The 24,470-nt window shown below is 38.5% G+C and overlaps 2 protein-coding genes across 3 annotated transcripts in view; both read right to left on the reverse strand.

Moving 5' to 3' along the window:
- LOC122661684 (serine/threonine protein phosphatase 2A 55 kDa regulatory subunit B beta isoform-like) overlaps positions 1 to 10,965 on the reverse strand; it is a 38,097-nt gene extending 27,132 nt beyond the window's left edge. The window contains exons 1-6 of one of the 2 annotated variants that reach the window (XM_043857163.1): positions 10,762 to 10,965; positions 9,050 to 9,153; positions 8,865 to 8,960; positions 8,657 to 8,776; positions 6,195 to 6,341; positions 4,030 to 4,121 (exon numbers count right to left, since the gene is read on the reverse strand). In XM_043857163.1, the coding sequence (XP_043713098.1) occupies positions 4,030 to 4,121; positions 6,195 to 6,341; positions 8,657 to 8,776; positions 8,865 to 8,960; positions 9,050 to 9,153; positions 10,762 to 10,861 (659 nt within the window). In that variant the 5' untranslated portion in view covers positions 10,862 to 10,965. Of the gene's footprint in view, positions 1 to 4,029; positions 4,122 to 6,191; positions 6,342 to 8,656; positions 8,777 to 8,864; positions 8,961 to 9,049; positions 9,154 to 10,761 lie in introns of both variants that reach the window. The other variant, XM_043857162.1, reaches the window with a different exon arrangement.
- A 4,434-nt stretch (positions 10,966 to 15,399) lies between these two features.
- On the reverse strand, positions 15,400 to 18,522 carry LOC122662712 (L-ascorbate oxidase homolog). Its single transcript, XM_043858427.1, has 9 exons — positions 18,395 to 18,522; positions 17,997 to 18,174; positions 17,798 to 17,907; positions 17,292 to 17,562; positions 17,054 to 17,150; positions 16,529 to 16,874; positions 16,021 to 16,386; positions 15,852 to 15,930; positions 15,400 to 15,745 (listed from the first exon to the last, which is right to left on the reverse strand). The coding sequence occupies exons 2-9, from the start codon at positions 18,138 to 18,140 to the stop codon at positions 15,542 to 15,544; spliced, it is 1,617 nt and encodes a 538-aa protein (XP_043714362.1). The 5' UTR covers positions 18,141 to 18,174; positions 18,395 to 18,522; the 3' UTR covers positions 15,400 to 15,541.
- Between the last annotated feature and the right edge of the window lie 5,948 nt (positions 18,523 to 24,470).

Here is a 24,470-nt window from a genome sequence, read left to right on the forward strand (position 1 = left end):
AGAAGGATTACCACATTACATACAAAAGAGGTGAAGGCTTACATAATACAAGAAAGAAGACCTACCAAGAGTCCTCTTCAAATCCAGATCCACATCCTAAGATTCATCCTTCTCAATCAGGTGACATTTCTTCTCCTCCATCTGATTTGGACCTTCCTATTGCTATTAGGAAAGGGAAAAGAACTTGTACTAATTCTATATCCCAGTTTGTTTCCTATGATGCAATTTCTCCTACAGGCCTTGCCTTTATTACTGCTCTCTCTACTGCTTCCATTCCCAAGAATGTCATTGATGCTATGTCTGACCCAAAGTGGAGCCAAGCCATGTCTGAGGAGATGATGGCACTTGAGAAAAATGGTATTTGGCAACTTGTTGACCTTCCCAAGGGACGTGTCCCAGTTGGATGCAGATGGGTCTATACAATCAAGTATAAATCCGATGGCAGTATTGAGAGATACAAAGCAAGGTTGGTGGCCAAGGGGTACAACCAAGTCTATGGAATTGATTACCAGGAGACATTTGCCCCTGTGGCCAAGCATAACTCCATAAGAGCTCTTTTATCCTTAGCTGCCAACAAAGATTGGCCTTTATATCAGTTGGATGTGAAGAATGCCTTCCTTCATGGTGATTTGGAAGAGGAAGTGTACATACAAACTCCACCAGGCTTCAAGATGCCCTCAGCTGAAGGGAAAGTGTGTCTCCTTAAGAAGGCTCTATATGGTCTCAAACAGTCACCAAAAGCATGGTTTGCGACAAGCCATTCTGAAGAATGGATATTCCCAGAGCCAAGCTGATCATACTCTCTTTACCAAGCGGAGTAATGGTACTATCACAGCTCTCATTGTCTATGTTGATGATATCGTGGTCACCGGAGATGATACAGCTGAGATAGGTAAATTGAAGAGCTACCTGGCACAGCAATTTGAGATCAAAGATTTGGGTCCCTTGAAGTACTTCTTAGGAATAGAAGTATCAAGGACTAAGAAAGGGATCAACATATGTCAGAGGAGGTTTATTCTTGACCTGTTGACAGAGACAGGGATGTTAGGCTGCAAACCAGCTAGCTCTCCTATTGAGCAGAATCACAAACTAAGAGAGGATTGTGGTCCCTCTCTTGTTGATGCAGGGAAGTATCAAAGGCTAGTGGGGAAACTTATCTATCTCTCTATGACTCGGCCAGATATCTCTTATGCAGTGGGAGTTGTCAATCAATTCATGCATGCTCCCAAGAGTGGCCATTTGGATGCTGTGTATCGCATTTTAAGGTATTTGAAGTCCTCTCCAGGGAAAGGACTGTTGTATGCAAAGCACAACCACTTGAGAGTGGAAGGTTTCACAGATGCCGATTGGGCTGGTTCCATTACAGACAGGAGATCTACCTCCGACTATTGTACTTTTGTGGGAGGTAACTTAGTCACATGGAGGAGCAAGAAACAGCATGTTGTGGCCAGATCTAGTGCCGAGGCAGAATTTAGAGCTATGGCACATGGAGTGTGTGAGCTCATCTGGCTGAAAAGACTTGTTCAAGAACTGGGGTTTGACACTGAAGGGCCCATGAGATTGTACTGTGATAACAAGGCTGCCATCAGTATTGCCCACAACCCTGTGCAACATGATCGGACTAAGCACATTGAGGTTGATAGGCATTTCATCAAGGAGAAGATAGACTCTGGCTGTATTTGTACTCCTTTTGTGAAGACTGGTGATCAGTTGGCAGATATCTTCACCAAAGCTCTTGGCTCTCCCCAGTTTAGTTCCTTCCTAAGCAAGCTGGGAATGAATGATATATATTCTCCAGCTTGAGGGGGAGTGTTAGAAGTCATGTAATAGGGGTAGTTTAGGAACTAGTTCTATCACTAGTTGCCTTATTATGTAATTCTTCTTTATTTCTTTATTTCACTTTTACCTCCCTAGGGAGGTGGATGTAATTCCATATTAGTTGTGATTAATGAATATATGGTGAATGGAGAAGTCTCTCCATTCACAATCGATTACAGCCCAAACACTTTCTTCTCTCTTCTCTCTTCTCTTGCTATCTTCTTCCTCCTCCAATCTCTTCCTTCTCCCTTCTTATTTCCTAAACCTAGAATCTAACTTTGTTATGTACCAGTGCATCATGTTCTCATAAGCCATCACACAATATATGACTGCTCCAATAATATAGGGTGAGAGCATAATACCTGTCCTCTAAGTTCATTAGCACACTACCTCTCAATATCTCATTTTCAGTACAATTTACGAAACAAAGAAGGGGGAGACTTGGGAACTTGTGGTGGATACCTGATTTCCTAAGTGGTTTTATTTTCTTTACTAGTAAATTACTAGTCTGGGTCTTGTACCAAGTATGACCTCGGATAGAGCCTGTTAGAGAGCATGATCCATGTTGCCGACCTGATCTAGTTGAGATAGTCCTGACTTCTTGGGCTGTGCCTCTTTCCTCTTACTTTCTTTTCTTTTCTCATTTTGCTCTTTTTTTTTTTTTTAATTTACTCTGTTTTGCAAGGATCCATGTAGCCGACCCCATTCAGTTGGGATAAAGCTGAGTTTGTTGTTGTTGTTGTTGTTGTAGTATCATTATCAACACATGATTTAAGTTCAAAAATTCATGGATCAATCATCGTAATTTAAATATCTGGCGACATAAGTTTTCCATATGCAACAGGAAGAATAAGCTAGCTTAGCTGTAAGCTCCACTGGTAATCTGGGCCCAGCTGGTATTGGAGGAGGGTTCAGAAATCATGAAAATGTGGTAATTCTGGTTTTTTCAGGAAGTATTAGTCAAGGTTTTAAGTATCTTAACTTATCCGCCGACACTAACCGATATGTATCTTATCTTTAAGGTACTGATATGATATGACACCGATACGATACCTAAAAAAAGGGTCAACTAGGTCGATATGTGTCCCGATATGGTTGATACTTATCGACACACTTGATACATCTCTTATAAACTATATACCTCGATCAATGACTCAAAACAGTTACCAAGAGCTCCTGTAAGGCATTGTAATCAATTTTGTTTTGGCAAAATCAACTTGATTCCTTGTTTTTACCATCAAAAGCGACTCTAGTAGTGTTGATTTCATCATCATTTGGTGATTAAACAACTGCAATCAAGGATTGAAACCAGATTTGCGCAAGAACAGTTTTCTACCAAAACTTTGAATTTTTTACTCAAATATTGATTTTTAGTGTCGCTTTTCGCAATGGATCACTAGGTTAGTGAAAAACAACCTGAATGATTGCATCAAACTAGGTTTTGCAATGACGTGTTCGTACAAATCCTAAATTTTCCTCAAACTGAAAATGACATTTTTTGTATTAGTACGAGTAAGAAACTTCATCCTTTATACATAATCAATTGAATACACTTGTCTCTTCATACTTTGTTCTCCTCTTTATTCATGATATATTTTATATATTACTTATTTATGGTGTTTTATGCTTCAAAACTATATTTGCATGTATCCTAAACATTTCCATGTGTATCTTGCGTCTCTCTGACACAATGCAATGCATCTCTTAAAATCATCTTTCCAATACGATACCTGATACTGATACTTTAAACCTTGCTATTAGTATAGCAGACTTAATTTCTTCAGAGCTGAAGGCTATTATTCAGGGTATAGATGTAGCTTTGGATCATGGTTGGACGGATATTATCGTTGACGGGGAATCCAAATCAGTGACTGGTTGGCTTCAGTCTGCCGTCCGACTTCAAAGGACCTTGGAATAATCGCCTTAGCAAGTAGGCTATAGCACTTGCTAGAAGGGAAAATTTTTCCTTTTCTTGCAGGTTGAGAGGTGTTAATTGTATTGCTGGTCAGCTAGCCGGGGGTTTTAATAGAGAAACAATGTAGTTCGGCACTTGGGCCTTTCTGATGAGTTAGTTAGTACCTCAGATGCTTGGTTATCTATCTTAAAAAAAATTTGTTAATGACTAACATCAGAAGAGGTTATATATTTAAAGATAGTGATCCACATTAATGAAGATCTACTAAATCTTTAGTTTGAGAGTCTCAACCATACCTGTTGTTTGAAATGGAATTAATGTGGTAGTCATGTGCATGAGCATATATTCTTCGACATCTGGGAACAAGGTTTGTCTCACGGCCAACAATCTGCAAAGAAGAAAACCATGCAAAATTTAGTTTCTGAAGTTTCGGGTTCTATCTTACATCAAAGAGCATGTCCAAGGAACTGACCAACCAAAAGTTTACTCAATGCCCAAAATGAAGTATGATAAACAATCTGGACTGGAAATTTGGCACAAGTGCAGACTTAGTTAAACAGGGAATAGACAGAACACAAGATCAAAATGAAGGAAGGACAGGAAGAGCCACAAACAACTCTGGATTCGAATAAAATCATCAGAGTTAGACACACATTCACCATGATGAAACCCCAAGAATCAATAACTCTGTATGATGCCGTGAATGACATCATTTAGAACCTACAATAGTCCTGGAATATATGATGCAGAGCAAGATTTATTTCTCAAATACTGATCAGTCAAAAAAATTAATATATCTACCAGAAATTTGGATCCAATTAATGGCAATAAATTCTCAAAATCAAGTACGTTAACAAAGTAGTCAAGAAAATAAAGCATGTACGAGACACTACCTTTAACCTAAAACTATTCAGAATGAACAAGAACACTGCACTGTCAACAAAGGACCTTGAACACATAAGCTTCTTGGGGGTCTTGTTGAAGTGTCCAACCCAAAAGCTTAAGCTTTAGGTGGAGAGGCCCAACTGGTTTATTAAGGCATCCAAGGTCCCAGAGTTCTCCAATATGGGATTATTCCCAACACTCCCCCTCATGTGTTGCCCCTCTTTTGGGTGGTAGTACAGGTGGCATGTGTGGCCCCTCTTTAGGGTGACCGTACACAGGTGTATTATTATCAACCTAGTGGACCTAGTGGCTTTGTTACCATGTTGAAGTGTTCAATCCAAAAGCTTAAGCTATTAGGTGGAGAGGCCCAACTGGTATATGAAGGCATCCAAGGTCCCAGAGTTTTCCAATATGAGATTATTCCCAACAGGTCTTTGTCTCTTCATTAGCTAACAAACTGTTTCGGTGTTTTGGTTAACCATGAGCCCTGATGAAGATTCATGTGCTCGTGAATAGGGAGCAGTTCACTTTAAAAATATAGTCAGCATGACAAGGGTTAGAGGTTGAGGGCCAGATTGTAGGACATCCCTCAAAATGCTGACATATTTTCTTCTTCTTCTTCTTCTTTTTTTTGGGGGGGGGGGGTGGAGGAGGGGTGACTACGAAAGCAGTGGACTGGGTGGAGGTGTATTATCTCCTTTTTTCCTTGGGGAGGGGGGGGGGGGGGGAAGGTATCCTCCTTATAATTGGTTTCTTTTTGTTCAAGGTCCATACTTTATGGTGTATGAACCATAGTGTATGATCTAGATAGTAGAAATTCTGCTCTTTGAGTCTGCTGCTGGCGGTTGCAAGCTGTCAGAGTGCTGTACTAGGGCATTCATGGAACTGGCCATGTTTGGCCTTGTTTTTGTTCTTTGGTTTCGGAGGTAGAGCCATGGAACTAATTATTTTTTTTTTTTCCTATTTGCCTATTCCTTTTGGGGCTTCCTCTCAAGCTTGGTAGGATATCTCAAGGATATTCTATCTTTCTCCCTTTTAAAAAGAAAAACTCTTTATATGCAAATGATGAAAAAACTGAAATATGATGTGATGTTCAAAGCAAATTCAGAGAAGGATAAGCCAAAAAACAAAAGCCAAACTTTTTTAGAGAAGAAGGAATTAATTTTAGAAAGAAGAGCAATAAAGAATCAAACAGGTCATGGTGGAATGGGCACTAATAAATCACTAAAGATCTCTCATCTCATTTGACAAATTAGACCAAGACCAATAGCATCTCAGATGAACCAGTTGTTCCTGGAATCCAAGATCTATAAATAAGGCAGCAGATAATTTAAGGATTGAGTCATGCAGTGCCTCAAATCTGTTTTGAGGATAGCATTGATGTAACTTTGAGTTACGCTGGTATCTAGATGGTACTGATGCTCTAGTCATTGGGGGGGGGGGGGGGGGGAGAGAGGTGTGGTCCATCATTTTCCTCTTTGGAGGTTGAATTCTTTTAGTCTGTACAACATTTCAACAAAAGAATTGAAAAAGGGAAACAATCCCAAATCACTAGGCCAGTGTTGATTACAACTACCACTGGTAGATGAAGAGACGGGAACCCTCCAGAGGGAAATACAAAGTCAGTTGCTGCTCCAGTTGGACCAGAAAGTTCTCCATTTCTTGCTGATGCTGAAGAATCTAAATTCATGTCACATATCTTCTTTATTTTCTTCTCCTGAACCTGTCCAAAAATCACACAAGCAGAAGATAAGTACCTGGGCCCTGTACACACCGCCCATCACACCCAGGGAATCGGTTTTGCCCGAAGCATCGGACCAATGATCACCCATTCCTTGTGTGAACCAAAAAAGAAAAAGTGTACAGGTAGGCAACATTCTCTACAAGCACAGCAATTCACATCCTGATTAATGCAAAGTATAATACTGTGAGGTTCCAATACTTACCTAAGCAACAGTTATCCAGAGAACTATGCTATTCATTATTTGAGAATAACCAACAACCAGACAAACAAATTTGGTTCCACTAAACCCAACAAAACATTATCAACTAATTAGTGGTAGCCACATGAGTTCAGCATTCTACTCTGTCGAGTGTCGAGAGTAATATCTTATTTCTCTTATTGTACGGGTATTTTCTCACTAAATACATGCCCTGTTGGTCATCTTCAAGTGCAATTGTTCTAGTGGGTAAGTTTGACCCGGTGAGCCCCAGCCCGCCCTAAGCCCAGAAGGGCCTGGGTTGGGCTTTTCAGCCTCGAGCTGGGCCAGGGCTGAGATTTCCAAGTCCTCAGTCCAACCCTATACATATAAAGATAAAAATATATACAACTACACATAATTATATATAATACATATGTAAATATATTATTATACATAATTACGTCATACTAAAGGAGTCTGGTCTAACCTTCTAACAAGTTCAGAATCAGTCCAAGATAACAGGATCACAACACCCAAAAGTGATCAGATTTAAGAGCAAATTTCAGAACTCAAAATAAAACAGATGCTGCTGATCAGAGAAGTTCAAAACAAATAAAAGTTGTTGGAAACAGGGGTAATTGCAGATCTGTTTTGATCGCAGTAAATCAGTATTAACTAGGGTTCTGTTATGCCCTACTGATCAGCACTAAGATGTCCTCAGATAACCCACAAGAACAGCAGTAACTAAATTGAAACAAACTGAATATACACACTTAAAATTGCAGAGACAGAATAGAGGAAATAAGATAAAAGAAGAAGGATATGACTTCAAGAGTCTCAGCCTAAGCCTAGGCTAGTATCTCACCAACCACCCCAGCCTCTCACCAAGAACATAATCTCACTGCAGTTCTGTTTCTCACAGAAGATTGTATAAACTCAATGTCATTCAAATTCTGATTTCAATGCTTACAGGAAGCTCTTTTTATAGAGAGGCTGGGAGGGTTCTAGACCCTCATTGGAACTTCCTCCTAGACTTAATGGCATTTACATTTCCAAGGACTTACATTGGGGCCTTTTCAAGATATTTAATGAACTTTACATTTTCAAGGTCTTTCACAACTAACAATGAAACTAACCTATTGGCATCCCCCCGGACTTCACAACTTTATAGGATTAAATTCAACTAATTAGTTAAAAAATTCGTATGGGCCATATGGAGTTTCAAAATAGGCCTATTACAATAGAAAACAAAAAATTCCCAGCCCATGACCCATATAACCCATTAGACAAAGATTTGGGCTTGTTTCAGCGTAATACGTGTGTTGGAACCTCTCTTGATCTACATCACATACTTAGGGGCTGCCAGGGTCAGTTAGGGTCACCCGGCCCAGCCCAACCCAACCAGGGTCAATCAGGGCCCGGTTGGACTAGCTTGAGCACGACAGGACTGGGTCTGGGCAGAGATATCCAAGCCTGATCACGGGCTAGGCTGGGCTTGGGCTGAGTTAAGGGGACCTAGGGTTTGGCTGGGATTTTAAAAACCCGGCCCAGCCCAGCCTGGTTGCACAGCTAGTCATTTCCCTTTGTTTCACATGTCAAACTAATCACAGACAACTCTCCCTCATCCTGTAGCATATTTGTGCTAACCCCAAACACACAGACATGTGATTGTTTCTAGTCCCAGATTTAGTTTATTGAGGCTTACTGAGGCTGTCAAAATTGATTGAATGAGAGACTGTCAAACCCAACCATTAAATAAACCAGTACATGTACAGAAAACTAAGCCCGTAATATATGATCTGAGTCAATACGGGTTAGTTTGGGGAAAACCCAATAAATCTTCTTAATAACCAAGTTCTAGTCCTAATAGATAATGTTGCCAATCAAAGGGGAAAAAAGATGGGTTAGTCATAGGAGTCATAAACTCATTAAAATTTCTTGTTCATAGAAGGTTCAGTGTGCAAGAATCTCAGTGCAATAAAGTGTGAAATTTTGTGTCTTGTTCAAAATTCCAAAATGGCGTAAAAGTTTCTGATTAAGAAAGATACTAGGGAACTTCAAGATTTTCTTATGAAACTGGCCACTTTGAGAATATATATGTAAAGAGTTCACTCACCTTCCAATACTTCACGGTTTTATCATTGGCTGAAAGAAGGAAAAGTGCACCATTGGCAGTCTGACACCACCGCACTTTATTAATTTTTTCTTCTATTTCCAAGCTCTTTAGGTAGTCAAACTACAAAAAGGTGATTAAGTTTAGCACATACAACAGAATTCTGGTCATCAGATATTGCCTTTTAATCATCACTGAGAAAAAACAATACCTCAGGTTCATGACTTTGGAATTCTGTCTTGTATCGAAATTCAGGATGCCTAGCAGCAGGATAATCCATTTTCTCCTGATCCTTCCGCAAAGTGCACTGCATGTAGCAAATTTTTAGCAATGAAAGAACACTTACCATTATTATGATAATTTGGACCAGATTGTTACAGAAGAGGACATGCTTACGCCTTTTCCATCTATCCTTTCAAATAGGACGACCCTTCCTCCACGGTCACCAGTAGCAAGATGCTCACCAGTTTTATCAAATTCAATGGCAGAGATAATGTCAGCTGCAAATAAAATAGAAAGTCAACAGCAGCACTCTTCTGGTCAATGTGGCATGCACTTTCTCTCTCCCAAACAAACAAAAGAAGGCAATGGGTAACTAATATAGTTATATAGTTAATGTTTCTCTGTTAACCTGAAGTGTAAAACCAAAATAGGCCATCATAAGGTTTCAATCTATATGCGGAATGCAAATAAGATGAAGAAGACACATTGCATGAATTCGACTTACATTGGGCTGAACTGATTCTGTTTTTAAAACACGGGCACCTAGGTGTGTGAGAATTTTACTTCTACATGCTTAGTTGAATGCTTTTAACCTCAGCAACAAAACATTAAAAATAATTTTTTTTGCTTTTTCACATTCATTTTCTCATGGGAAGAAACAGATGAATTTGGGAACAAATCACAAAAGACAAAAGGACATTTGGGAACTACATGACCAAGAAGAGAGCCAGAGTCATAATACAAGGGCAACAAACATTTAAATAATTCAACAATGCTATGACAATACTTTCCTATTACAATCTTAGGCCGTTCTATTTATCTCAGTCCCTACTCACCTGGAACATTGCTATAAGTTGGAAGATGTACACTTAGGCAGAAGGGGAAATACTTATTTTTATCAGAACAGAAAAATATTAAACTTTAGCAAAACATATATTTCTTATATTTGTATTTTGATGTTCACCACATGGAACAAGAAACTAATAAATGCATTGGAGAAAAAGCATACCATGTAGCAAATTGGAGATGTCAAAAGGATAAATCAAACCCAAAAAATCACTTGGGTTAAAGTGATGAGAGACGACATGGATGCTCATGAGTTGACAGCAGATAAGGTGAGAGTAGAGAATAATGGTCGAACAGGATTTGTACAGCCAATCCCTGATGGGAGGAACAACTCTTCCATTTTGACATCTCCAATTTAACCCATCCCAATGAATTGAGTAGTTGCCTAACCCCTATCTTTCATCATGTTCATAATATTTCTCTTCCTTAAAGCAGTTCAGTTCAGCCTATAAAGAAAGAAACTTCCATTTTTCCCTCTCTCCACCCCCCCCCCCCTCACCCCCTTTATTTTTTTTCTTTTTTTTTTTCTTTTTTTGGCAGGGGGAGGGGGGACAAGCCGGTCTGAAAAATTAAAAGACCACTTCAACGAAATCTAGAATTCCCAGGTGATAGTGACCCAGTTTCAATATCGTCAAGTGAAGAAAAATGAAAAACCAAATGAGAAATTTACAAGCCACGCAATCCCATGATGAGAAGAACCCCCACCCTTCCCCCCTCTTCAGTTATAAATGGAAAGGGGCACTGAGTTACTTATGGAAAAGGCTCTCTACTACAACCGGTATGCAGGCCTGATTACACAAGGAAGCCTGGAAACTGAAGCCAGTTCTGTGATACCTTCAGCACTGAGGCTATAAAAGACCCCAAACCCACCAACAAAGTAAAATATGGAAGAAAATGTACAGATTCATCGAATGAAAAAAGATGCAACACTAAAACCATCCAACAGAGAAAACCCAAGTCGCTTGAATATCAAAGTTTGATCAGCACATAGAATCAGTAAGCCAAATCACAAAGAAACAATAGAAATGTCAGATTCTCACCTTCCTGAACTTCCTCGCCAGCCGCTCGTTCTCCAAAAACCTGAGAGAATTTCCACTCCAGAGGTGGAACCCGTGTTTCTCCATTCCCCATAGTGATCATCTTCGACTGTAAATCAGAGCCGCTTCAACAACTCCCACATCCCGGATCCGGCTGCTGATCCCATTAGAGCTTCTGTCTCCACAGTTAGCCCATCCATCTAAAAATGCAGCAATTAGCTTTCGCAGAAGAGAGAGAGTGGAAGAAAGGAAAAGCAGGAACGACGACGACAAAGGGAGAGAAATTGGATCGGAATCCAAATAATTTTGTCAATAATTCAACAACCCATTACCTTGAAAATTGAAATCATTTATAAATTCCTAACTTCTCATAACAAACGCTTAAGAATATCAATTTTTTTTTAATCGTTTTCAAACTATGAATTTATATATTGCCGACATATCAGACTTAGAAGTGAGACACTGAGATGATTAATTTTATGATTTTATGTTTAATTTATATAATAAATATCATATCAAAGACTAGTGTCCACTCCTCATGGACCATTTAAACCATTATCATTTACTAAAAATAGAATGCTTTCTCCCATGGCCAATGGAAAGAAGTACAGTGATAGAACTGAAAATTAACCACATCATTCAGTTTAGTGGCATTCCCCTCATGATTAACTATTATTTCACAGCCATTAGTGCTGTTCTATGAACTAAAAAATATATCCAAATAAGGAAACTATAAGCACTACCCATGCACTACAGCTACAGTAAGAACTAAGAGGTAAGGTGCTATATGTGTTTGTTATTATTTCATTAGCCTTTGAAGACCCAAACACCTGTCCCCATAAAAGCAAATGCAGTCTTTATTTGTCAATAATTTCTATCAGTATCAAAAGAAAAATAATCATGAGAAAAGCCAGACATGCAACATGATGAGAGCCCAACGTTTCTAAAACTTGGAACATAAAAATATTCTAAAATTTAATCTTTCGTGTGGTTAGTGTGGTTTCTGTGCCTAGACACAAATTAATGTCTTTTTTTGTATGAAAAGACCGTTCAGACCTTAGTGAAATCGACATTGTATTCAAACAAATGCCTTTGTAAAAACTTTCATTGGCTACCGTGCTAGTCAGGGATTATATGACCAGTCAACATTCTCTTGCCCATATTTTAAAATTTAAACCAAACTATTGGATTCTCGAATATTCATGATTTATTCTCAATGATCAAATTTATTGAGTCTAAATATTCGTTTTCCGAATTGTTTGCAAATTACATGGGCTGTCAAAATTTTGTGAATTTTTCCAAAATTTTCAAATTAATTTAGATTCAATCTGAATTTTTATTGAACCTAAATTTTATCAGATTATTCATGAATTTACTAATTATATCTGAATAAATTTAACACAACACATAACACACCATCATGGGTTGAATTTATATATCAAACACAATTGAACAAGGAGAAAGAAAGTTTAGAGGATAATTTTTTTTTTGAAGGATACGGAGAAACAGAGGAACAGAACTATATAAGAATAAAAAATCTGCTTTAGTGATCCCCTTTAATGTATTTTTTTTTTAAGTTGCTTCAGTGCTTTCTACTTTAATTTTTGCAGATTAAGTACTTCCCAGTTCTCACCAACATATGGAGTTAGAAACTTAGCATAGACAACTTTAGTAAGGATCACTTTTTAGGCCCACTAAAAGATGTGTAGTTCTTAAAAACTGTTTCCATTGTTTCTCTGTTTTTAGTTGAGTGGATTAATGAATAGGCAAAAGGTTTTATGGATGGTTCCATGATTCCATCCATAAAGTATTTATAGATGTGTCATGTCGATTAGTGATGAGGCATAACCAATTCTAACTATGTCTAGATTGACCATTTAGCCAAATTTCGTATTTAAATTTCATCACATATCTTCTCATTTGTTGTCGTGTACCTTCTTATTAATCCAAGCATTGAGTATAGTTCCTCTCCAATGATGTTTAACCACCAGAATCGATCTCACACCATCCATGGGATGTGGGACCACACCCCATGGATGGTGTGAGATAGACTCTGATGGTTATGGATCACATCTTATCGATGGTGTGAGATCAATTCTGGTGGTTAAATGTTATTGGAGAGGATCTGGATTCCTAAGCATTGCCATGATCTCCCCTGATAGCTCTGTTTTTTTAGAGTTTTATTTTGCTTTTTGGCTAATTAATTCTAATTGAACTGAAACTTGACTTTGAGTGGGGATCCTCTAGTTTTACCTTTCTACAAAATGTTTGCGCTCTCATCAAAACCTAAAAAATTGGCATAGCATGCACGAGTGGTGCACCATGTATATCCTCCCATTCACCGAGGGACGGGAGAAGGCAAGAATGGGTATTGGGAGGGTATTTTGGAATATACAAAAACCCCAGGAGGGGTTTGTGAATCCTAGGATGATGGGTGAACCGTCCCTATGGGTGGAGGAAAACTTTGTCCTTATAAAGAATTCCAATTTAAAATAGCTCAGCTCAAACGACTGCAATCTTGCATTCTTGTCTAAAATGTATATACTGTTGTTGGTGAAGCCTGATTTTGGCCCAAAAGTGCAGTTGAGATCTTCGGAGGGCCTTTTTGGCCTCTAAACAATCTCGGAATGGCGAAAAATGACGAACACCCCTGCGAAAAGTAGAGTATGAAGTTGGTATCCTATCCATCCAGCCATTGGGATTGCTACATCACTCTACCATGTGGAAAGAGCCTATCTTTGTGAGGCCATAAAGTGGCATTATCCCTCAACTGTATATATACATGAAAGATTTGGGTTCAGGCACTTTTCAGGGATCTAAGGGCATCAACCTGTAACCAACTCAACCTTATATCGAATTTTTTTTTTTTTTTTTCTTTCCTTTTTCAGCCCAAGTCCAAATTTGGTTTCGGGGCAGCCCCACCCAAGGGCCCATCCTTACACGGCCGATTAATCTTCTCAAACTGATCTTCTATTTTTTTTGCAAATTTCTTAAATGAATTTTTTTTCTTGTTCCCATTCATAGTTTTTTGTAAGGACTGAGTTTTCCTTCAGCCACGGTCATTGACCGAGGCCTTTGATAGGTCTCCATAAGGAATCACAAACAACAATAGAGAGGATATGCTAGACCGTTCGTTAATAGGGAGCAGATTTTTATGGCCATTGATGGGGATAGTGATCCTTTACGAGGCCAGATCAGGTTCACGTACAAGAACATTCTCATACACCCCTAAGCCGACCTGATGGAATCCACAATTTTGTGGATTCCGAGATGGTTCTCGTACGTGAACTTGAGCCGAACTCATCCTTCATTGTGCAGCGAAGGAAATCTTCTTCCTTCCTATAATAAACATTAGTAGTTTGCTCCATCCTTTTTTATGTTTTTTTCTCTTTTCTATTTCTATGAGCTACACAATTCCTGTTTTTTATTGTACCTCCTAAATTTATTCTAATTTTTTGATGGGTTTTAGTAATAATTTTTAGGGAGAAAGAACGCTACTTGGGCGTGTGCGGTGCACTGCCCCTTTGCCCAGACACAAAAGCACATGAAATGATCATCGTGGAAAGGTGAATTTTCCAGGGGGTGCGGTGGTCATTTACACACCCAAGTAGCATTCTCTTTCCCTAATTTTTATTTAAAAGAAAATAGATAAAATCACAAATTGTAAAGAATTCCAATTTAAAATAACTCAACCATAGAATTAAATATCTATAATAACAGTTCTTATTAAAGGCAAATCTGTCCAAAAAATGATTTTTTTTTATTGAAACTGAGGACAAAACCGTATGATACGGCCCGAAACATATCGGTATCAGCTCAGATAACCAAGAGCTCAACTCCAACAATTGCAACCTTGCAATCTGTTCATTTTGCAGATGATGATGATAGTGTAAATGTGTTAAAGCACCTAATTGGAGTTGATTTCTTCTCTTCGAAGTGGTTTGTCTTAATGCATTAGGTGGAGATGATCTAAAGGTATATTAAGACACATCCAAGTCCCAAAAAACCGATGTGAGTCTATACCTCTATAATTCTCAACATCTCAACACATACCTAAAGTCATTTCCATTGCAAGCAAAAGCCTATTCGGCGAGAATGATTCACTGATTGGTGCTGCATAGGAGCATAGGAACCTTTACCAAAGCTTTGGCAAAGGTTCCAAACCCGGCAAAAACTAGAAAGATACAGTTGGTCTAGAGAAGCATAATTGTGTTCCAGAAGCTTTCATTTCATTCCATAATGTAACTAGTGTAGTAGTAGAGAAATCATAAAGCATGTTAGAGTTGCTTCCAACGCCCAAGAAACTATTCCAGTGGTCCAGGTCCAGCCACTTTTTTTATCCATGAGTACTTTTCCATCAAGCACCCATTGCAGGTGGTAACGTTAATGGCGTGATTGAAGGATCAGAGTCGTTACTCATTCTGGAAATGGAAGATTTCTGTGCTGTGGACTCACCAACTGCACCTGCTGGCACCTTCCACTGGAAGTGAATTTAGAAAGATCTGTTTTTTTGGATTTATTGAGGGAAATAAGCTTTACTGTACTGAAGTAACCAATGGCGTCAAATAGTTCATGACACACAGACTCTGCCTAATGATATGCAAGGCAAGATGAATTTGGCAAAAAACTACAAAAAATATACAGCTTTTACTGTGACTATTCAGGTTATCAATAAATTTACTCAAATACATTTCTTTCTTCATTCTTTCAATTTCCCATTTCTCTCTTTTTTCTTGTCATACCCGTGTGACTGAAAGAGACAAATACATTATACTGAAACAAACTAAGCATGCCTTCCAACAGCTTTTCCGCAAAGGAGGGCATTAGAAGGGATGTCATACTCATTGTAAAAGCTTTTGGTTGGGTTCCAAACCCTGAGATAGAATTGCTGACCCAAGTATTGCCTTGCCCACATTGCAGACCTCACGTTCCACATGCCTTGGTTGTCCAATGAAACTAATATAGTAGTCCAAGAATTTGGATACACCTGCAACAAAATACATGTAGTAAGAACCAAATCCAAGACTTGAGCCGTTTCGAATCCAAAGAAAATCACCGATGCCCATATGCATTTTGGTGTATGGCTTCAATACCTGAACAGTATGTCTGGTGTGCGCATCCTCTAGATTGTATTTCTTCTTGCTGGCTTGCGTCCATTGTCCACGTCCAAACCTGTTTCAATCCCATTAGCATCATCAGAATTCAACAGATCTCATATGATGTTGCTCAGTGCACACATACAAACAAAATATAGAGGCTTACCCAACAACCCAGAAATCATAACCATCAAGATGCCAAGATTGAATTGTGTTCTCATTGTTTTGGAAGACAACCTCAATAAATTCATGGAGAGAAGCTGCCATGACAGAGGTACCATAGTATGCAGAACCCTCTGTGGGATTTGCTTGGATGGAGTTTGTACTGAAGACACCAGGGATATTGAAATAGTCGGCGAGCTTTAGAGGGGTGTCAGGGTGAATGTAGGAGACCCTATTAACAGCATAACGCGGCTTCCCATCTATCAGAGGTGCTGAATTGGCCAACATGATTGTCCTTGATGGTGTAATCTTCCCATAATGGTACGAACCTTGAGGATTAGGCCTTGCTGCATTTGATGTCAAATTCCATCTTTTTGAATACAAGAAAAAGAAGAAGAAAAATCAGATTCAAAACAAAAGGCATTAAAAGTTGAATTCTAAGTTTATTACTGTAAAGTTTTTCTTTTTTCAAATGAACTACTTTGATGGTCTAGTCTTCAGAAATACAATACCTGAAGGTTCTGGCTTGCTTCATAGACCAGTGTATTTGGTAAGTTGGGCCAACAGGCAGTGGACCAGAAACTGCAGTCTGAGAATTTGAGTAGTGCAACACCGAAGTTGATGTGAGAACTTGCTTCGTGAAGCGAGTAGAGGCAACAATGTAATAATCCTTGGGAGTCTGATCTAAGGTGACTAGAACGGATAGAGATTGGCCAACATGTACATCAAGAGAATCATACATGCTTTGCAAGGTGTGAGATCCTTCAACCTCAACCAGCTTCATTGTGTGTCCCTGAATCCTGAAGTTGAAGGAGGTTGACAGGCCCACATTGGAGATCCTGAGCATGTAGGTTTTACCTGAAAGCAACATCAAGATAACCTAGATCAGATATATTTGGATGAAGGTTTATTTGAAAATGTAATGGGAGTTCAACATTTAATCATCATTTAAATAAACATCTGGAAAACTGAGTTACCCAAACAAAGATCCAAACGACTTTGGTAATTTTAGAGATGCAATTAAATAGTGAATGTACCTTGATCACCACTGAAGGTAGAATGAGCTTGGCCATTTATAAGAATGGCATCAGGGAAAGGAAGAGTTTTCCCTGAGTCTAGCAATTGTTGTAAGTTCTGCAAAATAGAAGCACAAAGGACGGTAAGATAATAGGGAAGGCAGAAAATTATTGCATATCATGAGAGTAGGGTGCCCTGTTTTATGAATCTGGATCAGCACACACACACACACACACAGAGTCTCTTTAACTTAATCACCTTGTGGTTGGTCTTGTGCCAATCGCCAATAAGCAAAGTGAAATCACCAGCAGGGGCAGGGTATGGGACTGAAATTACGGGCCTTGCATAGACATTCAACCCTCCAAAGCCACCAGCAGCTCTGTGCATTAGAGTTGATGGGAAGTAAGTGTAGGTTCCAATTTGATCTTTAGTTTGGAACTTGTATGTGTAGTTTGAGTTCGCCGGGATAGGGCAGTTGGTCCCAAGCACTCCATCTTGCCAGGAGTTCTTCCTCTGCTTAATACCATTCCTATTCATCAGAATCCATGCTCTATTAGTTCCAGATCATTTCAGAGCAACCAAAGTCTAATCAGTTCATGAATGTAAAAGAAACATTAACAAAAGCCCTCATTGGCAGGATAGCATTTGAATCTCTCTAAGGATAAACAGTAAACAGATTGGTGGGTATCACACAATTGATAATGGAAGTCTGAAACTTCAAGATGTGAAACCAAAATAGAAAGATCAGTGAGTGAGACTCTCACCATGTCAATAAGAAAGGCTGGTCCAGCTTATTAATGAGGTTGAGGATTATGTTATTGTTGGTCACAACATCAAGTCTAGGACCAGGAAATTGGCCATTGATAAGAATACCCTTCAAAAACAAACAATTAATCTTAGATCAGAATGATATTTCTGCCTAAATAGATAACAAGAAGTGTCCTAATCTACTGATAAACCTACCTGTTGAGGGACACCAAGAGGATAAATAGTTCCATAAGTTACAGTCCATGTATAGTATCTGTAAGGGTCCTCTGCTTTCACTGGCGAAAGCCTAAAGCAAGCTAGAACTCCGCAAATCAAATACAACAAGAATGCTTGCCTCATTTTGTCACCAGAAACCTCTCCAATCTTCAAAGTTCTACAGAAATAGCTCCGAATAAGACATCAATGGCACGAAAAGAAACTACATAACAGATTTAAACTTTCAAGAAGATAGTAATTATGCTACACAATGTAGTCTAGTTGAAATGAGACATTTATGGAAAGAGGAAATTTGGAACAATGTAAAGTCATACATTTTGTCAAATACATCGAAGCCAAGTGGAACTTGTACAAACAGGTGACAGATTCTAACTTACCAGATTTGTTGAACCTCCACAACACTAGACAGAGGAAAAGAAGAGAGGTTCTTCGTTAGAACTCTCAACTTACTCCTTCACAATGAGTTGAAGCATGAATGAAGTCGTTCAGTTGTGTTTAAGTAGCTGAAGAGTACCCGCGTTCTCTCTCTCTCTTTCTGGCTACGTGTAAGTGGGCATTAGGTCACGCGTTTCCGCGTAATGATGGAGTGTATCTTTGTTTGCCAACGAAGGAAGGAAAAGGAAAAGGGAAGGAACCCAGATATCCAGGCAAGGATGGAGGTTCAATCAAGAATTTAAAAAAAAGAATTTGACTGTAACACCCACCCACTGATCACGCCATCAATCAAGGAAGAAAGAAATGAAAAAAAATAACTCCAGGAAAGTGGTAACTACTTGTTATGAATCAATTTTTCTTAGTTTTCTCTAGGAACTTTAATTATTTATGGAGAAGAAGAGAGAGGAATCAGAGGAAATGAATGAAGAACTTTGAATGCGGTGAGGCTCCACCGCTGAACCAGCTACTTGTTGGACGGAGAAAAAGAAAGTTCCTCATGACCGAATTTAAACAGGAATGTTAGGCTTTCACATGAAAGAACAAATCAGGAATTCTTAATCTTTTCTCCTTTTTTATTTTTTTAATTTAAAGTGTTCCATTTTATCGTTTTGGTTTATGTGCAGCAGCAAAGGTTATCTGTTTGATGTTAGATCTTCAACTGAGTTCCCACGGTCTGTCGTTTATTGCTGTGTAGCTTTTTCAAGTTTTCAACGAGAAGAACTGAGAGAGCAAGTAATAGCTGACAGCAGCTGGCGGAAAGGGCGGTTTTGTCATCTCCAGCTAGTAGCGGTGTAAATTTCCAAACCGAATCTTTATTGGGCCAATGGGCCCATGCATGGTTTGGGGTATCGGGATTGGATACCACAATACACCGATATTGTACATTTGTATGATTTTGAAGGTGATCTGTGTCTGTATCAGTGAAACAGTGTGGAGTATGGACAAAATGTAAAATAGTCAAAAACCAACCCTAATTTGGTCAGTTCAGTTGGCAACCGATCAACTCCTCAAGTAAGAGATCATGAGTTTAAACCGCCTTGGGGCCTATTCGGCTATTTCCATCCCCTATCCCACTCCCATTAAAGCTCTCTACTTCCAAAAAAAAACAAAATAGTCAAAAACCCATTTTATAAGAAAAATCAAAGATAAATTTATCCACCAATGCCATATCAATATCATGTCGGATTTTAATGTGATTGATACTTGGTCCAATACCGTGCACTAAACCATGAATGGAGCAGATTTTGAGATGGAATTTTATGAATCCGGTAAAATAAAAATAGATCGGATAGATTGAAATGAATCGATTAAAAACTGAAACAATAGAAAATCGAATGAAACCCGATAAAATTTTGAAAGTAAGGAAAAACTGAAAAGAAAAAAAAAAATTCGATAACAACCCAGTAATGGCCTGATTAGAGCATGTTAAGCCAACCTAGTAAAAATTATGGCTTAATGGTTTGGTTTTGGATTGGTCTATATCAGCCTTGAAACCACCGATTGAATCCAACAAAACCAAACCAATCGATTAGGCTTAACAATTTGGTTTTGGATTGGTCTATTATCAACTCTGAAACCAGTTCAATCCAACTAAAACCAAACCAAATCGAATCGATTGATTGACACTCCTATCTCATTGATGGCAAGGGGATCTTTTTCCCTAAATTAAGCAAAAAATATAAAAAACAATGTAACAACTGACTGAACTTTTTTCACTTGCATTGTAAGAGAGAATGTCTGTGTTTACAAAAAAAAAAAAAAAAGAGAGAATGTGTGTCAATATGGATCTTTATCCTTTCAGGTTCCTACCCGGTACAGTTCGTATGATTCCTCTCCTAAGGGGGTGGAAATGATCATCTTATCACCTGCCCGAACGCACTGCCCGAATTAGGTCCACCCCACTTATTAGAGGCACTAGGACCTGAGGAGATCATTTTTCCAGACAATATACCCCGTGAGATACATATCGTCAATTGTACCACTTGCACTAAAAATCTACCAGAATTTGGTGGGAAGTTACCCATTTCACATGTCACACCAAGCTAATTGCCCTTGGGGGTTTGGTATTACTCCATGCAAAGTATAAGGGAAGAATAAAAGAAAATTTGTTACCGGATATATAATATGGAGAAGTGTTCTCTGGTCGGGAGTGTGGCTCATGCATGCAGGAAGGGGTCAATGGGAGAGCGGGGGGGGGGGGGGGCATCAAGTAGGGCATTATTTGCAATTTCATGAGGTTAGGGCAATCAGTACGCCAACCCCATGTATCTGACGTGTAGGGCATATACACTCCCAGACAGAGTTCTTTTTCCCATATAATAATATACTCCAATGAAGGGTTTCATCTTCAGGTGTGATGGGTTTCAAGACAAAGTTAAGAGTCAGCCTAAGGTATTAGGACTCTGTTGAATGGGTCCGTGTCTAAATCCTTTAAACATGAATAAACAACTTAAGAAAGATAACAAATGGATCTAGACTTTGACACTATATTAGAACGTTCTATCATTTACCCCAAAACCTTAATTTGAAGGAAAGAGTTCCATAAGTATATGAAGATTCTAAGGACTTGAATAACTAATGTGGGACTTTAGCTTAATTTATAACTCCAACATCTCAACAGGAGAAATAGAAGATCTCTCTCATCTATAAAATTGTAGTAAATTAAATAACCCAGCATGGCAATTAGACAGTGAAGTGACGCGGTAGTTGTGAGCTTTCAAGTGGGCGAGGAGCGGTTGGAGACTGGTCACATGGTGGGCAGCCACTGGACAGCAGTTTTGATTTTATATATGTATATGAACTTTCAATTATCATCAATTATCACCATGGAGTATCTTTATGAAACCACATTGATATAATATGGGAGAATGTTTTTTGTGCCTCAGCGCAGAGTGCGCCCAGGCACATGGGCAGCCTGTGCAGGGGGGTAGGGTGGTCATTGTGCCTATCCCATGTGCCTGGGCGTAACCTGTGCTGCGGCACTGAGAACAGCGCCCCATATAATATATAGGCTCTGGCTCCTAAGATTTCAAGTTTAATTTTTTTTAATGGCAGCTTCTACGCCATGCAATGATCTTGATAAAATAATCATCCATTGATTGTAATGATTTTGTTCATTTTTTTCATAACTTGCATTACAGTTAAGGGTGTGAAAGTCCAACCCAAATTGGTTCAATTGATTGAAACCGACCAGCTCAACCTCGATCAAATCGAATTTTTATTGGTTTGGTTATGGGTTGAGTTTAATGAAAGCACTCAAAATCGAAACCAAATTGGACGAACCAATTATAGTGACCAAAACTGAAAATTAAACCAATGGAACTTGATAAAAAAAAAAAAAAACCGAGAACAGACCAATAATAACCCAATAAGAAATCGAAAACCCCCAAAAAAAGCCAAAATGTCCCATTGATTTTCTTATGTATTCATGTAAAACCGAAATTAGGCTGGACCGAACCTGATAATAGTCCGATTACAAATCGATAAAATAACCACTAAAAACAGACCAAATCAAACTGAAACTGAAATCGAAATCAAAACTTTCTTAACGATTTGGTTTCTGATTAGCTTAGTAACAAAATGAAACCAATCCAACTCGATTAAAATCGAACTGAACCGACCAATTGACACCCTTAATTAATTTACACTAAATTTTGTCATCTAGCCTTCAATAAGTATATATGCATACCGACCATATGAGACGGTTCTAATATCTCACATGGTGTCTGAGTCTGGTGCATGTGGTTGGTAAACACGAAGCTAACACCTCACTTGGTTTAACTACATATTATATATAATATTAAGATAATCATTGGTTTAACAGCAATAAATATATAATATTACGATAATCAATTTACTTAATACCAAAGTTGGCTCTAATAAAGAAAAAGGGGGTGACTATGATCAAAGATTATAAAGGCAAACTGCACATGTGAAATTTGTTTCTAGTTGGGACTGGACCACCACCACAGGCTTTCTATTCCTTAATCTGATGAAAAACAATATTATTTATGCAGGCATGAAAAAGCTAACTGGTTGTGTAGCTCCTCTACAGGGTTGGGCCAATGAGAGTACGTATAGAGTAGGGCTATAAATGGATAACATAAAATCTGAATTCGATCTGCACTATATCCGTTTAGGGACATCCGTATTCGTTTAGAGATATCTGAAAAAAAAATCCGAATACTCCGATAAAATCCAAATATTTAATAATAAAAAATTAAGTAAATAATGATCTTGAGGGCTTTTTAAGATTCAACAGGTTCTAGAATATGAGGAAAAGATAATCATCATCTAAGAGAGGTGGATTGAGAGTGAATTGATATGGATGGTCGAAAATCCGAATTAAATCCGCATCTGAATCCATTCAAATCCATTTAGAGGTATTTGTATTCGACCAGGGAATATCTGGATCCAATCACATTCGATTCGTATCATTCAATTCGTATCAAAGTCAAATCCGATCCGTTTACCAGTCTAATACAAAGGCATTGGTTTGGATGGATACCTTTCTTTTAGAACCAATGGTTTAGAGGGTGAGAGAGTATATATTAACTTCAACATACTTATTTTGATGAAAGTGTAATCACACAAACTACACACCAATCCCTTAAAGTTAATTGACTTTTAGAACCATGGAATGACAGATATACACAATACATATCACACACTACACGCATAGACCCGATGTGGGACTAAACCTATGCATACTTAGAAAATGGTCATGGAAGAATGAACATGGTGGGCTTCCAGGCTAACCTTAATTAGCTGGCACGGGAATAGTTTTGTGTTGTCAATTGACTTCATATAAACTGGTTCAAAGCTTTAGCTGTTTGGCCAGCTTATCAATGATTTGCCGAAGCTCATCCTCTAACTGTTATGTTAACTAAACTCCTTTCAATAATTCTTATTTTGTTCTAAACCTCTCTTTCATATGTCCTACCATATATGGTGATTTTTTTTTCACCATTTATTTTCTGTGGGTTAGTGAAATGGTCAACCTTCCCCTCCCCTTGGATGCCTTCGCATGTTCCCATTGGCTCCCGTGTTAGCTCTGCGTTGGCACAGAGGCCACATAAGCAAGCACCAAACCCCTTCTCCAAGAAATTGGGTGAGAGTCGTTCCTCATGTAGGAATAACATAAGATGTGTTGCAAGTATAAGACTAGAAATACAATACATATACATCAAATACAAGACTTATCTGATCAGTATGGCATTGTGTAGAAAGAAGTACACCAATACCCGTCCTCTTGTGTAATCCGAACAGCAAATGGTAGAGTTGAGTCGCATCAAACGATGCTCTCCTTAAGGTTTTTAGATACCCCAATTCTGCAATCCAGATTGACATGCACCTATACCTCCAAGATAAAACAACTCTCACAAGATATAAGTCTAAGAGGAGACTCAACATGTAAATATACACATTCTCATAATAACCCTCATATTTTGGGTTTATCACATTCAGAGATATATCTTTGTTTTCGTCTCTCAACCTATGTGTGTGTTAGAATATTAGAAAGAGTTATGATAGCATAGACTCGAATTGCAAGACTAAGATATTGGAGAAAATCAATATCACAAAAATCTATTTTAACGGGAAGTGTCTGGAGTTCCCATGAGATTAGAGAATAAGTGACTTTTGAAAAATCAGAGTTCTCGTTGCAAGAAGAAGAAGGAGGGACTTGCCTTTCTATTTTAACGATCAAATGTTTTACCCTCATATTTGGGTCTTATGAGCACATGCTCATTAAAGAGCAAAAAAAATGAAGGAAAAACAGATTTTGGCCATAATCCATAATACACTATAAGACTCTTGAGTCTATTATCATTTTGGGGGTGTGTTCATTTATTTTATGTAAAAAGAAGTTTCAAAAGTGATACCTAACACATGAAAAAAATGAAAAATTGTAAAAATGAAAATGAAAAATCATACCAAAGAGGCCCTGAAGCCCATGAAAATAGGACCGAGTTAGGTCCAGACCTGGCATATGCTCTTACAACTGAACTAGGCCCAGCC

This window comes from Telopea speciosissima, chromosome 5, assembly GCF_018873765.1.
Source record: "Telopea speciosissima isolate NSW1024214 ecotype Mountain lineage chromosome 5, Tspe_v1, whole genome shotgun sequence".
In the NCBI taxonomy this organism is placed as follows: Eukaryota; Viridiplantae; Streptophyta; class Magnoliopsida; order Proteales; family Proteaceae; genus Telopea; species Telopea speciosissima.

What these genes read in the sequence shown, in the direction of transcription:
- LOC122662712 (XM_043858427.1), bottom strand. Translation starts at nt 18,140, where the DNA reads ATGAGGCAAGCATTCTTGTTGTATTTGATTTGCGGAGTTCTAGCTTGC. An exon ending in CTCTTGGTGTCCCTCAACAG is followed by an intron (nt 17,908 to 17,996) that starts GTAGGTTTATCA and finishes TTGTTTTTGAAG; the next exon opens with GGTATTCTTATCAATGGCCA. An exon ending in CAGCCTTTCTTATTGACATG is followed by an intron (nt 17,563 to 17,797) that starts GTGAGAGTCTCA and finishes TCTGATGAATAG; the next exon opens with GAATGGTATTAAGCAGAGGA.